General features: G+C 54.6%; 6 protein-coding genes across 6 annotated transcripts; 3 read left to right on the top strand and 3 right to left on the bottom strand.

The window, feature by feature from the left end:
- Positions 1 to 745: 745 nt before the first annotated feature.
- Positions 746 to 3,211, top strand: PG998_005023 (uncharacterized protein; the record flags this gene model as incomplete). Its single annotated transcript, XM_066871841.1, has 7 exons — positions 746 to 1,171; positions 1,294 to 1,504; positions 1,571 to 1,592; positions 1,649 to 1,892; positions 2,065 to 2,271; positions 2,338 to 2,915; positions 2,995 to 3,211. The coding sequence occupies 7 exons, from the start codon at positions 746 to 748 to the stop codon at positions 3,209 to 3,211; spliced, it is 1,905 nt and encodes a 634-aa protein (XP_066731938.1).
- A 2,470-nt stretch (positions 3,212 to 5,681) lies between these two features.
- On the top strand, positions 5,682 to 7,604 carry PG998_005024 (MFS general substrate transporter; the record flags this gene model as incomplete). The annotated part of the gene is made up of 4 exons (XM_066871842.1): positions 5,682 to 5,893; positions 5,964 to 6,369; positions 6,432 to 7,215; positions 7,324 to 7,604. The coding sequence occupies 4 exons, from the start codon at positions 5,682 to 5,684 to the stop codon at positions 7,602 to 7,604; spliced, it is 1,683 nt and encodes a 560-aa protein (XP_066731939.1).
- A 528-nt stretch (positions 7,605 to 8,132) lies between these two features.
- PG998_005025 (peptidase family M20/M25/M40) lies at positions 8,133 to 9,071 on the bottom strand (the record flags this gene model as incomplete). Its single annotated transcript, XM_066871843.1, has 2 exons — positions 8,133 to 8,287; positions 8,351 to 9,071. The coding sequence occupies 2 exons, from the start codon at positions 9,069 to 9,071 to the stop codon at positions 8,133 to 8,135; spliced, it is 876 nt and encodes a 291-aa protein (XP_066731940.1).
- A 41-nt stretch (positions 9,072 to 9,112) lies between these two features.
- Positions 9,113 to 9,969, bottom strand: PG998_005026 (peptidase family M20/M25/M40; the record flags this gene model as incomplete). The annotated part of the gene is made up of 2 exons (XM_066871844.1): positions 9,113 to 9,521; positions 9,611 to 9,969. The coding sequence occupies 2 exons, from the start codon at positions 9,967 to 9,969 to the stop codon at positions 9,113 to 9,115; spliced, it is 768 nt and encodes a 255-aa protein (XP_066731941.1).
- Positions 9,970 to 10,657: 688 nt separating this feature from the next.
- PG998_005027 (uncharacterized protein) lies at positions 10,658 to 11,260 on the top strand (the record flags this gene model as incomplete). The annotated part of the gene is made up of 1 exon (XM_066871845.1): positions 10,658 to 11,260. One exon carries the CDS (start codon positions 10,658 to 10,660, stop codon positions 11,258 to 11,260), a length of 603 nt encoding a protein of 200 aa, XP_066731942.1.
- Positions 11,261 to 11,817: 557 nt separating this feature from the next.
- On the bottom strand, positions 11,818 to 13,798 carry PG998_005028 (uncharacterized protein; the record flags this gene model as incomplete). Its single annotated transcript, XM_066871846.1, has 6 exons — positions 11,818 to 12,324; positions 12,401 to 12,931; positions 12,985 to 13,237; positions 13,314 to 13,443; positions 13,520 to 13,576; positions 13,639 to 13,798. The coding sequence occupies 6 exons, from the start codon at positions 13,796 to 13,798 to the stop codon at positions 11,818 to 11,820; spliced, it is 1,638 nt and encodes a 545-aa protein (XP_066731943.1).
- Between the last annotated feature and the right edge of the window lie 963 nt (positions 13,799 to 14,761).

The following is a 14,761-nucleotide window of genomic DNA, read 5'->3' on the forward strand; positions in this document are numbered from 1 at the left end:
GGATGATACCCTGATGCTATTTAAGGTTTTCAAAAGGCTTAGCAAAACATGTGCCGGCCTACTTCCCGTCTCAGAAACTTGGTGATCCCCCCTTGCAACCGGAACCCAGTTAAGAATTAAGAGGAGAGAGAGGGGAGCTCCCGGGGGAGTCTACCGCGTAGAGAATCAAGCATTTCGGCTTCTGCCGCATGCTGAGCTGACCCTGGCGGAATAAGTCTAGAAGGCGCATTGATGGTACGACAGAGACGAGTCAGTTGCCAGAGCGGGGATTTCTTGGGGCCACATCCCCTCCACACTCAACACTCTCGATATAATAATTCGGATTGTCTTAAGGTGGTTTGAACCTGCCGCCAACATTACCGCCAGCTATAGCCATACCGGACCGATCGATTGACTGCATGAGTTGCACGAGATGCCATATACACGCTACTGACCGAAGGAGCAGCCATGACGACTCTAGTGAAGCAGATTACGCGCCGCAGAGGTGCCTGCACCCAATGCAAGCAAAAAAAGGTCCGATGTTAGTGCTTACCCCTTCTCCGTCTCCCCGCCCCCTGTCAGGCATTCGGTTACCGGCATATACTAATTACGTCACGAATAAGGCGACGGAGGAAAGCCTTGTTCTGCCTGCGCTGTATGGTTGCCAATCGTCTGATGAGTTGCGTATACTGACTGACCAACGGCACCCCAGCGCACTGCCAACCCGTGCCACTACGAGCTGCGGTATGGCGTGTGGTCGGACATGATGGTAAGAAACTCGAGCCCCGGCGGGCCACCGATCAATTCGGATAACTCGGCCCCTAGCAGGAATGCGAGCCCGGTAATTCTGGCGTCGCAGGATGCGCAGCGCAACGAGTGGGCGAACCTCCCCTTCGAACTGGGCTTGGACTACTTTGCCGAGTTGGGACCATGTCTCCTACCCGTCCTTCAAGATGAAGACGAACACCACAGTCGCTCCAACGGGGGCAGCCACACAGCCGCCATAGACACCATCCCCGCCACTGTTCAGCCATGTGAGATGAGCAGCTCGCCCTTGGATTTCGCCGGCGTCGACGTGAGAATGGACGACGTGTGCCATTTCATGGACATGAGCAGGTCGCCCATGCCCAACAGAGACCAGCTCTGTTGGACGGCGTCTTCTAGGAGCGGGACGGAGCAAACGCCAAACAGCGTACGTATATAAACAAACATATTTCCCACATCCTCATGCGCGATGGGCTGAATAATTTTGTTTCGATATAGGAGAGTTCGAGGAGCGCCTGTGCACCCTTGCACATACCTGACCATTTTGAGCTTGACTGTTCTCTGGCCAAGTCCCTTGGACTCGCCGATTTCCCCGGCCTGGAAACCCGTCCCGAGAGTAACCGGAGTCTGCGGCAAGTCCTGCGAAGGCTGTCGGCGCACAGCTTATGCAGTAATGATCTGACAGAGCACATAAGTATAAACCCTCCTACTTTTCGGCTGGAGCACTCAGACGATGCTTTGATTAAGAAGTACATAGACGGTATGTCCCTCCTTCTCTGTACCGACTCAGAACTGTATCATCTAACTAGCTTTTGATGCATTATAGCCTGCTTCGATTACATGCCCGAGTCAGTAGCCATGAAAAATAACGCATCGTCGCCGGCGAATATTAACTGACTCTTAGGTGCCAAATATTCCTACGCAAGCCAGATGTCGCTAAGCTCCTGGTTAAAGCGCGACAGACGGCTTCATCCTCACCCCTGCTGTCGACTCTCCCCAACATCGTCGTCATGATGGGGCAAAGGGCATCAGAAGAAGCGGAAAAAAGGCCCTTGGTAACCTTCAAGAGCTCCGGGGAGTACTCGCAAGCCATCGTGGACTCCTATACGGTTCTTTACAGCACCAAGAGTGGCCTTCTCAAACTTCAGGTGAGTCGATTCTGCGCCTCCTTTTTGCTTGCAGCCTACTTGTGCAAACGAACCACGGCTGACCCTTGCGCCTCAACACCTTCAGACGAGTCTGCTCTTCGTAGGTGCATCACATTTACATGTCGAAGGAAGCCACGATCCCGAATGGGAAATACTAACGTATCCGTCTTAGGCTGTCATAGCCTCCAATTGCGGCCACCCGCAGTTGTCGGAAATTCTCTCGATAGCGTTAAACTGCTTCCGGGACATGCGGTTGACGAACCCGGGGTCCATCGAGAAGGTCTTCCAGAACGCAGATGACCAGCTGATGGTCAAGCGCAGCATCTCATTCCTTTGCTGCCTCGAGACGCGCCACTCTGTGTTTCGCGGCATGCCCCCGGTAAGTAGAACTCCTCCAGCCCTTGCAGTCTCTGGCTCCATGCCAATGACTGACGTATCCTCCCAGCTGCTCCAATCCGAACACCTCGGCATCCTGCACCTGGAGCCGGGAAACTGGGACGCCGGCAACCTGTTGACCTACCAATTGGCCGCGGCGACCTGGCTAGGCACCACCTTTAGCCGTGTGTACAGCCCGCACGCCCAGCACAAGAAAACTTCCGAGCGGCTCGCCGAAATCCAGGCGCGCGAGGGGGTTCTGGCGGCGTGGCACGCCGCCCTGCCGGACGACATCCAGAAGATGCTCGGCGGCCGCCTGCCGCGGGGCTGGGACGCGTCCATGCGGCTGCGCGTGTTTTGCGGCTACCACGAGTGTGTGTACCTGCTATTCGGGCCCTGGATCAGACCCGCGATCTTGGCTAAGTTTCAAAACGGCGGGAGCCCGGCGGCGTCGCCCTTTTCGTCAACATCTCCGTCGTCCGCGTCCTCGCTGTCGTCCTCATCTGGCAACCAGGAGACCGAGTACGCGCGGTACGGCGGCGCAGCAGACCCGGAGTCTATGTATGCCTTGGGACGGTGTTTGGAGTCGGCGTACACCATCATATCCGGTGCCAACGAGATCCTGTCACTCGACCGGAGCTTAGCCAGGTAAGTTATATCCCCACGTGTCCGGTAGACTTATTGTGAGAGAAGGCGGAGATTGATAACAAGTCTTTTTTCCCAACAGGAGGATTTACGACCTTATGACGGTTTCGCTTTGTGTGGTGGTTTACGGCATCAAGTTCGGTCACCCGTCAGTGAAGAAGCAGGCCACTGTCCACCTGGGAATCTGCTGTGGGGTGTTCTGCAGCCTGCACATGGTGGACAACGGCCTGCCGTTCGAGGAGGTCCTCGACGTGGTAAAAGCTCATCCACTCCGACAACTAACGCACAAGCTCTATTGATCTATTACGGATATGATAGAGGCGTCATTAATACTGTCGTTAGCGCCAATTCGGCCTGAGTTCTGGAGGGGAGAACAGAGAAGTCCCCCCGGACACACGCATATACAAATTTGGGAACTGAGCAAGCAACTCTTGGCATACCAAGTTTCATTGCTCCTGACTTGCAAGACCAGATTGTGCTGTGGAAGTCAAACCATACACATACCGCTTGGACAACTTGGCAGCTTCTCGTCTGGCGGACTATCTCTAATACAGAACTCCCTGGCGGGCGGGCAGGGGAAACGCCCACCAGGATGCTTGTCAGTCTATAGGTCTGAGAAGACCAGTTTACACTTGACCCCCCCCCTGCCCCCTGGACGTTGTAGTCCTGGCTTACCTTGGAGTTGCCAAGATCCGTGAGCTTCGTCGTCTTGTACGCTCCTCCCGCCGCTGCACATCCTTTGATACTCTGCGCATCGTAACTTGGGAGAAACGCAGGAAGGGGAATGGAGATGGGGGTACTACCGCCTGCCTGCCATCGAAGTTAACATATCGGCTTGAGCAAGCCCGCCTGAATACATCCGGGTGAGTTTATGAGCTCACGTTTTCGAGAATCGTGGCTGCTACAACCCTCTCTCTACGTCGCTAGAAGGGACATTGTGCGGTGTGACAGTCTCCGGCTTTTGTCGAGTTTGTTGGAACTGCTAGTGGTGCTCACTCAGGATTGCAGAGGGGGATTTAATGTCAACATATATACACCGAGTTACTCTCTTCGGCTCCATAGCCCGTAATAAAGAATTTTCTCGCGTGTTGCTCCGTCTCCGCAGCTAATCCGCGTGGTTTAGTCATACATAGTACCGAGTAACTGCTGCTCGATCGGAGACGACACCGTGGTACAGAGCTTCCTACATAGCTGCGCACAGGACAAAACCAAACTTGTGGGAGCATTCCGTCCCATCCAGCGCGCGCAGCAGCAGCAAACAAGCTAGGCGGCATGTACCAGGTCATCTCACTCACACACTAGAATAGACCTGCACGTCGTGATGTGTGCTTTACCGAGCAACAGCAGCGTGGCCGCCAGGTAGTAACCACCATTTACGTGAGCTGCCTTGTATATTATTCTCTCTCCCGGTTTCCGTAGTGTGGTAGTGTATTTCTGCGATAGCACCAATGTGACGCAAAACTGCCTCAGTACCCTAGGGAGGGAGGGGGCTATCCGCGTGTTGCGTCTGGTGCCTGGGCTCTGCATCAGACCGCACGGATCTACCATCCTCCACCACATACCGGACACCCTAGATACCGGGATAGCAAACCACATTAACAACCCTCTTACTCTCGTATAAGTTATTTTACTATATATCATTTACGAGTAATTATTTAAGAGTTTGTGAATACTTTACTATCTCGCTAGCTAGTGAGAGATGGTACTGTTAGGGACATGGCATGTAAGCCGTCACAGAGGATGAGGAACACCCTAGCCTGTGATCAAGGGTGGTTGACACGCCCTCGGACGACGCACCTGACAATGCAACGAATGGCACAGCGTCGAACGAAGACAAAAGTTCCAATAAGCTATCGCACCCAACCCTCACTAAGCACCAGAGAGGGAGCATGGGGAATACGGGTCGGATATGTGGTACTCGGGGGCAAGTCGATCTAACTCCTAATGGGAATAGGCCCCCATAATTTGCTTCCGGAGTTGCTATTGCGAGTGGATACGTTTCGGACCGAGGTCCGGCCATTTCGAATTCCGAGAGCGTAGCTGTAAAGGTTGTTATGACAGAGCGGGAAGTAGCTAACCAAATGAGGCAGCGGCTTACAGAAATTTCATCTATAATACCTCCTAGCATTCCCTAGCCGTTCCTACAAAGTGGCTTATATGAATGCTTGGAATCTTGGATCTGGGAATGACCGGAGCGATGACTGTCGGAACGGTAGTAAGGTACCGGCCCACGAAGCTGGCTTATGTTCTCGCGTTGGGTATCCGAGCACCCGACCATTCAAGTGACTGACTATCTGCCCAATCAGGCTAGTCATCTGCCTCTCGGATCCGGATCCGGATCTTGTTTCACGTTAAAGATACCGGCCGGAAGATACCGAGTTTAATTATACACGATTCAACGGGAGCTGAAACAAGCATATAAACGTGCAGTAGTATAGAGCCACTAACCCTGCAAGTCAATGCTTATTGATCTCATCTCAGCTCAGTGCCTACGTAAAAGGGGTTCCGCACCAAGCGCCGGAATTTTGCCGGTCGAGGGTAGAATCGTCCATAGGCAGCCATATGTATACGCACGTCGTAGCAATTAAAAAGAATAAAACAAAATGCATTTGGCATGGGGTACAAACTTCTCGCCCGTCCACCCATCCGTCCATCCACCCATCGGTCTACGGCAGGAGTCCTCCTGAGGCTACATCCCCTCCCTCACATCCTCACCCTCAGCCGTGAGACAAACTAATATTGCCCTGACGTTGCCACTATCGGTCAGCTATGGAACAACCAATGAAACTAGGTCCGGATCCCGCAACTGCGTGCGACGAGAAAGCAGATCTGGCGAAGACGCACACAGCCGAGTTGCCACCTTCCTCCAGGGATTCGAAGACGCAGGAAGGAGACGACGATGATCGCGACTACCCAACCGGGGCCCGCCTGGTGCTTATCGGCATTGCACTGTGCCTCGGCGTCTTTCTGATCGCCCTCGAGTATGGAAACCTTTCCTCTCCACCCCAAGTCTACGGCCAGACATGCTAATGCGGATGGTAAAAACAATAGCAACTCCATCATAGCCACCGCGGTCCCGAGGATCTCGGACGAATTTAACAGCCTGTCCGATGTGGGCTGGTACGGAAGCGCATACCTTCTCACGACGGCCTGCCTGCAGCTGTTCTTCGGGAAGCTCTACTCGTACCTGCCCATCAAGACCGTCTTCATCTGCGCCATTGGCGTGTTCGAGCTCGGGAGCCTGCTCTGCGGCGTGGCCCAGGGCTCCGTCACCCTAATCGTCGGTCGCGCCATCGCCGGCATCGGCTCCGCCGGCGTCTACTCCGGCGCCCTTGTCATACTCGCCCACAGCGTCCCCGTCACTAAGCGCCCCCTCTACTCGGGCTTTATCGGCGCTATGAACGGCATCTCCTCCGTGGCCGGCCCCCTTCTGGGCGGCGTCTTTACCGATAAGGCGGTATGTTGTTATTGCGGTGGCCTACTCGTCTATGAAGCATTTGAACTGACCCCGGAGTGTAGTCGTGGCGATGGTGCTTTTGGATCAATCTCCCCCTTGGTGCTATTACCCTCGCTATCATCATCTTCCTATTCACCAGCCCCAAGTTGGATGACCAGCCCGCCGACCAGACCATGCTCGAGATGATCAAGCGCATTGATCCCATCGGCTCTCTCCTTTCCATGTGCGCCGTCATCTGCCTCCTCCTCGCCTTGCGCTGGGGCGGCAACGAGTACGACTGGAATAACGGCCGCATCATTGTTTTACTCGTCCTGTTCGGCATCCTGCTGGTCGCCTTCCTCTATATGCAGTGGCGCCAGGGCGAGAATGCTACTGTACCGCCCCGCCTGATGAGCGACCGCACCGTGTATGCCAGCTGCCTATACGCGTTCGGCATCGGTAGCTCCTCCTTTGTCCTTGCCTACTACCTGCCCGTCTGGTTCCAGGCCGTGCAGGAGGTCCCCGCCTTCGACTCGGGCATCCGTACGCTGCCCCTGCTACTCACCGTAGCCATCGCCGCCATCCTTGGAGGCGCCCTCGTTACGGCGCTGGGCTACTATGCCCCTATTATGCTACTAGGTACTGTGCTCATGTCCGTAGGCGCCGGCCTCCTCACCACGCTCACCCCCGATGCCACTATGGGGCACTGGATCGGCTACCAGGCTATCTACGGTATCGGCGTAGGTCTCGGTATCCAGCAGCCCATGATCGCGGTGCAGACTGCGCTCGACATAAAGGATATCCCCACCGCATCCTGCATGATCATCTTCTTCCAGACCATGGGCGGCGCCATCTTCATTTCTGTCGGTATGTTTTTTCCACTTCAGCCTTGCCAGGGAACCTTCTCCCGGGAAGAAACGAAACAAGGGAATTTGGAATGGACATGTAGCTAACCCGTTCTTTTTTGTTCGCCAGCCCAATCCGTTTTCGCGAACCAACTGTCCCTGTCCCTTCGGCAGAACGTCCCGAATCTCGATGCCGGCGCTATCCTGGCGGCGGGCGCGACCAACATTCGCCAGATCGTTCCGCCGACGCTCCTGGACGGCGTGATCACGGCGTATAACTCGGCGCTCACCAGGTCCTTCTTTGTGACCATGGCCCTCGCTGCCTTCTCGGTTCTCGGGAGTGTCTTCATCCCGTGGGTCAATATCAAGAAGAAGGACGACACCAAGTCGGAAGAGGTAGCAACCAGTTAAAAGACAGCACGGCCAAAATAACTAGATCTAGATAATTAATAGATGGGACTAAGCTTAATGTATCTCTTAAATATAACGGATTATAGATATAATAATACTAATAATAGGTTAAATTACTTTACCGTGGAGAGGTATGTCGAAGAGACATTTGTACAATGTTACAGCTGCTGAAAGAAGCCGACGTTAGCCCGGACAATGTTGGTATTGTTGTGGTGGCCGAGTTCCCCGTCCGCAATGGCCGGGATCTTGTGAGAAGTTGTGGCTATGGCAATGCTCATATTCATAGCCTCCTTGTCTACGATGGGGTTTGATGTTATGGCGACAGACCAGGGTTGGGTTGCCGAGAAAATTCGGGGTGAACATTATTTCCTAGCTGAACCAATTTTCAGAAGATAGCGAGCGACCCACCAATTCAGTCATTAATTAATACATGACACTCAACTCCTGCGACCCCCTCATGTTATCCTTCATATGCCACAAACGAATGTCCAACTATGCATACCTACATGCCGGAAATGCGACAAAATATCAAACCTCAGCCCCATCAAAGTTCCTGACCAAGTCATAATAGAATCTCAACGCTTCCATGTGAGCCTGCATGTCAATGGCCTCATCCACAGTGTGCGCATTCTGAGTCCCGCCTTTGCGCGTCGGGGTCCAGCGATAAACATGCTTTGACAGGTCTGTGGATTACTCAATCAGCCATGCGACCATTGAGGACCCATCGAATCTTGGGGTGAACTTACGCAGGTAATGCCTGGTGTCGGTATTCCCAGTCATCAGCTCGCCCACGGGGACGACCTTGCCATCATTGAACGCGAAGCTGTGTTGGATGGTGCCGGAGAGGACATTCCAGACGTCGCCCGACGACGGCGAGATGGGCGCTACCTTGCTCTGCTGGCTCGAGCTCAACGTCAGGGTGCCGTTATAGTCCACGTCGTACGCGGGCTCCCAGTCACCTAGGTCATCGGGGTTGTTGTCCTCGCCCTTGAAGGCGCTGACGCCCAGCCCGTAGTGCTTGATAATCGGCTTGATGAGGTCTAAGATCCGTCCCTTGACTTCGGGGATGGAGTCTTGCGGCGCCACGCGGTGGTTGACGCCAATCCGGATCTTCTCGGGCATCGCGTTGATCTTGACGCCGCCGTTGAAGTAGTCGACGGACTGAGACGTCTGCAGACGGTATTGAGTCTTTCTGTCGATTGTGGCCAGTTCCTCGGCCAAGGTCTCCAGGTCTCCCTCATTGATCAATTTGGTAACGTTAGGCGACGCCTTGGGCGAGTATCGGGCCTGGCATATCAGGTGGTGGTGGATTGGGGAATCCTTGATGAGCTTGGGGCCATACGGTTTGGACTCGAGCTTCACCACAATCTCGGACATTATTCCAATGCCTGTATGAGGAAACGGCGTGGAAGAGTGACCGCCGTTGATCTGTAGGTCGAGCCAAATGTCGACGTGGCCCTTCTCCATGACGGCGGGCAGCGCATAAAGCGTCTTGCCTTCAAGCAGGTCTAGTCCCATACCCCCTCATCGAGAATGATGGCCATGGAGTGCTTCCCGTATTGCTCCTCTAGATACTTGCCTATCTCGCCGGCGCCGCGCCGACCTGAACATTCCTCGTCGAATCCAAGAGCGACAATAATGCTTCTCTTGGGCACCCAGGCGGGGTTTGACAAAAGCGTGTCCAGAGCTGACATCAAGGCAGTCAAGCTGTTCTTGTCATCGGAAGCACCACGGCCCCAGAGCCATCTGCCATCGAAATGGGCCGAGAAGGGTGGGTATTTCCAGGTCGATTCATCGGCTACGGGTACGACGTCTTGGTGGGCTGTGAGCATAAGCGGTCGTCGAGAGGGGTCAGTCCCTTTGATGCTGAAAACCAGCCCAAATGTGTTGACCGTGTCACGGCCCATGCGAAGGTGACTAGGCAAGTAAGGGTAAATGTCAGCTGCTGTTGCGCTCCAAGCTGGTGAGGGGCTCGAAAAGCACACTACGGAGCACGAGTTACTTACACAGACGGGTATAAATAGGCCAATGCGGCGTGGAGCTCGTAGAAGACGTTCCATCTCGGATCCGCGCCCGGTTCACCGTTGTCGTCGTAGGATATCGAAGGGATCTTGACCAACTGGCTGTGTCTCTCGACCTGTTTCAACAAGGCCTTGCCATCGCCAAACAGATCTCGAGCAGCTGGCAGCCCATCATCGGAGGGGTCCAGGACTGGTGGCAGGTCGCAGGCGAACCTGGAGGAGGCAGAGGCTTCGTCGCCCCCTCCCAGCACCAGTTGACTGCCCCCAAAGGCGTATCGGTCAGCGACGGCCGATTGGACAATCGGCACTCCCGCCACCGTCAAGAAAAGGTTCGACCAGAGCATTGCACTTCACAGAAACTTGGGTGTTATCGAGATGTTTCAATAAATCAGAACCCTCAAAGGGTTGTCTAACTACATCGTCCCTCCAGGTACAGCAGTGCGGGGGATGGATCCCTTTTCATCATAGAGACCTCCTGCACAAGATCGGCTGGTCTATTGTATGAGATCATGGCCCTGCTCGTACGCCCGTGTTACTCCAACCGTCTGGAGCTTCTCTGTTTGGGGCCTATCCCAAGATAGGAAAGCCAAAAGGCAAACGCTGCTGCATCGGCCATGGCCTCGTTGCTGGTTGGTTATCATCGGGCCTCCGCCGACGACGGAAAAAACAACAGGGTGCTTATCGCGCGGTTGGTGATTGTGCTAATCGTACAGAGTAGGAGGATTGGTGTGAGGGAACGGGGGCTCGTAACTCAAGTCGATGCCAGTTGATTAATTGCTTTTAATAGTTCTAATCGATTCCGATATGGGTTATTACCGCTGAGTTGAGTAGTGCAGGATCCAACAGCTGCCCCGGTCATTTCCATGCCCCGCCACGAAATTGTCCGACGCAGCTTCTAGCTTCCAGGTAATTCTGCAGGCAGCTTTTGCGACAAACCCGACAATCAACCAAATCCCATTTCCAGACCAGAGAACTTCCGCCTGTCTGCAACAAGAGAACCACTGCCGGCAACATCTTGGACCATCTCTCGCAATGTCTGCGCAAACGAGACCTCCCACGGCAGCCGAATTTGCGCAGGCGCTCACTGAATTGCCCGCCTCCAGTCTCGCCCTCAAAGTCCTCGAGCTGCGCAATCAGATCGCCCACCTCGACTACTCCATTGCCGAGATGCGGCCCTTCGCCGAGGCCTCCGAGCCCGATCAGATATGTGTCGAGGGTATCCAAGAAAACGAGGCCGTTATTGTCAAGGTGCAGCACCGCATCGAGCTGATCCGCGCCGAGGTCGAGAACCGCGGGATGAGCTGGCACGAGTTCGATGGGAAGGATGTCGAGCCTGCCGAATCTTCTTCCAATCCGGAACCTTCGACGACGACGGCGACGACCGGTACAGACCACGCAGCCAGCACAACAAACAGTGCAAATGGCACAAATGGCACAAATGACACAAATGGAGCAAGCGGCACGGATGGCCAGAGTGTACAGAACGCTGGTTCGGATCGGTCGCTACTGCAATCGGCCATGGACGCAGGTATCGTGCAACGCATGACGGCACAGGAATTCGTGGATTCCGTCATGGCTGAACACGAACGAAACGAGAACAACGAGCCCGACGACGACGGTGGAATGCATCTTTAGACCCACATCGTCTAGGATTTGTCAATACTGGACGGAACAGCAATGCATATTTGTCTTTTATCAGGCGGCAAGCGCATGGTTACGGCGTTTTGGGGCGGAAAGGGAAATGGGGCCTGTTCGTCTGCTTTGAATTCACAAGGATGCGATGCAATGGTTGCCCATCCCGTGGGGTCACACCAAGATTGCCATTAGTGCTCATTCGCGACACTGTGTTCACACAGAACGGACTGGTCGGATGTTGCATGTTGCTCGCTATGTTCGACCATTCTGGTATGATTCACGACAAAGAGTTCGAGACGCGGACAAGTTGAACGCATCAGAAACCAGAGCGGGCAAATCAAGATGCATGAGCCGCGTATCTGGTTGTTGCTAGTATACACAGTAATACAACCTCGAGCTCCAAACACACCATCCCCCCGACAACACTTCACGTGCAATGAATGACGGCGCACTTCCAGCAGACCATTTCATTTATCCGATTCAGTCCGACTTATCCTTGGTAAATTTCCCAGTGAACTGGCGGATCTGCTTGCCCCAGACATAGATGGGGATGCCCATCAGGCCAAAAAGCCCGTCATGGCGCCGAACGCTCCGAAGGCGCCATCCCACCCGGCGGTCTCGATGAAGGGTGTGATACCGTAGCTCACCCCGAAAGAGATAATTCCGCGGAAGGCGCAGATGATAATCAGCAGCGGGCCCGCTCGTGTCGGGTAACTGTCGAGCAGGTAGGTGATGGCAACGATGTTGGCGCCCACAAAACAAAAGTAATAGGCCGCCACGCCCCATACGTACACGAACCAGTGGTACTTCTCCGGATGCGCAGCGCCTTGCCCGTACAGCACGGCGGTGAAAACCCCTACAGCCATGGGGAATATTAGGGGCAGCAGGCGCGTCTCGGGCTCATGCATGCCGCCCCGCCGTCGCGAAAACCAGCGGATTAGGCCGTCGGAGCCGTGGCCGAATAGTGGAAGCGCCAGAATGGCGGTCGCAATCTGGCCTATGTTCACGTAGCTTGCCGAGGTCTGGGGCCAGTTGTAGGGTGGGCTGGTGACGATGTTACCGTACTAATGGTGCAGCAACATGTGTTAGCATCGCGCTTTAGCCACCTATCCTTTGTCGAAAATGCGGAAAGCAACTTACGGTAGTGCCGATGGCCACGTTGACGCCCAACGTCAGGCCATTGATACACAGCGCCCAGAAGACATTGGGGTAGAGCACCAGCTCAAACGTCTGGTAGAAGGCCTCCCAGCCCTTGCGCCACTCGACGTCGCCGACCCAAAGACGCATGTCGGAGCGCCATGTGCGCGGCGCGAAGTTGATGTAGTCGAGCGGCGGCCGCTCAGTGCACATACCCGCCGCCACCATGTCAATGCTAGTGTTATCCGCTGACGACGTGGCGGTGTTGTTGTTGTTGTCATCGGTGGCCGTTTCGTTCGAGCTCGGCGTTTCTTGGAATGAGGCCATGGGCCGGTAGTACTTGGTTTCGGGCACGAAGAAGACGGCGAGCACGAACTGCACGCCGGCCAGCACGGCGCCCAGCCCGTACCACCACTGCGGCGTGATAGCGCCCGCGATGGGGCCTGCGAACACGGTCCAGACGGCTGTCAGGATGACTTGGATGGTTTGTTGAATCATGAGTCCTCGGCTTCGTTCGTGCAGGAAGAAGACTTCCTAAATATTTTCATCAAAAACGAAGTCAGTATTCCGCTTGTTACTAGTTTCACCGCTGTAGCGAGGCATCGAACGGGGTTGGGGATGAGGGGTCTGTGGTAACGAACCTGGGTGATCATGGGCACGAGTGCCTCGCTCTGTCCGGCTGCGAGACCAAGAACCATACGGGCTGCCAGGTGCCATTCGAAGTTTTGTGCTCCAGCAGCAACTCCAGCAGCCAAGATCATGATGATGGTCGAGCCCAGGAGAACGGCACGGCGACCGACGGCGTATGCGAGTGGCATCCCGAAGAGGTTTCCGATACCCCTATGCAACAAGATTACGTTAGCGAGTGTCCAGTGGTGGTGTGAGTTCGTTTCAGGTAGATGTCACGTCGCCTTACATGAAGAGAGTCGGATAGGTCATCAGGTGGGTGATGTCGGCATAGCCTTTGCCTGCAGCCGAATATTCTGGAATGTAAAATCCAAGCAGACCGCCAAAGCCACTGATCAATGACAAGCCCAGGCAGGAGACTGTGCGATGTACGTGAAGGTTAGTGATGCTGTGTCCATACTGATTGCCCTTTTGTTCATTGGAGGTTCTGCTTACAGATGGATATCACAGTGAGGACCATATATTTCTGCCATAAGCTCATGTTCAGAGGATCTAGAGATCGGTAAGCAGCTGCGTCAAAGCTAGCACCGCGATCCTGTTGTGATCCATCGTACCTTGAGGGTCTGCAGTCGGGGTTGGGATGTAGATGACCTTCCCTTCGGTGAGCTTCACAGTTCCCATGACTGCTACCTCCCCTTGGAGAATATCACTATCTTTAACCACATCGAGGTCCTCGACGTGGTCAGACGACGGCTTCAACTTGGTATCATCCATGGCTGGTTGTGGAAAAAGAGAATCTGGTCAAAATGGATGGATATCACGACGAGAAAGGGGAAACGAGTGTAGCAGACGCTTTTCAGATCCGTCAACTTGCTGCTCGTCGTCTACTGCAGCCAAGACAGTATGCACTCGCCGTTCTGGTATCACGCATGGTGGCAGGATGTAACGCACATCATATACACAAATACCCCCTACCTACCTGTGGAACCCATTAGGCGTGCTACCCGACCCGAATTGGGGTTCTCTCCAATGGGAGGGCTGGGATAGGATTGAAACTATTGGCCCAGCATCTAGGCCAAACAGTCCAAGAAGTCCAAGGCTTGAATCAACAAGCGACGCGTTGATGGTGGTTGATCAGCCCCAAACAAGGCGCTAAGATATACGGTACATCGTCGTAATATCGAGCAGCAACTGGGCCCCCAGCCTGGCCGTTACCCCCTGGCACTCACCCCAACCCCAACAACGGTCCCGGACCCTAGACAGGTTTCCATGTAATCTGCGCTACCCCATCCCGCAGCTGGCCCTTATTGGCGACGATACCCCCCAGTTTCCGGAGCCTGTAAGGGTACGCTTCAGGGAAATGCGGGGGAGGGGCCGGACGCCTAGGATTTGGACTCGGCCCCGTACCCGAATGACAATAAACGCAACCAAGCCTACCAAGATGCCCAGCCATTCGGCAGTTTCTGGGACCAACCTGGGGGACCTGGCACAGCTGAGAAGCAACGGCATGCACCTGACACTGGCCACAACACACTACTGACTCTCCGGAGAAGAGATCCTCGGAGTCGGGTGGCTAAGCAGATTTGCGTCGAGTGAAGACCACGAAAGAGGGCATCACTGAATCTCTGTCACTGTATCGTCGAGAATCACGGCGATACTCTTCCCAGTCCTACTTCGTTCAGCCGTTGGGCCTGGAAGTCAGTGGATATCAATCATCTTGCAAATCCGAGCGCGAGT

The sequence above is a fragment of the Apiospora kogelbergensis genome (assembly GCF_038363985.1).
Source record: "Apiospora kogelbergensis strain CBS 113332 chromosome Unknown utg000003l_segment0_segment0, whole genome shotgun sequence".
Lineage (NCBI taxonomy): Eukaryota > Fungi > Ascomycota > Sordariomycetes > Amphisphaeriales > Apiosporaceae > Apiospora > Apiospora kogelbergensis.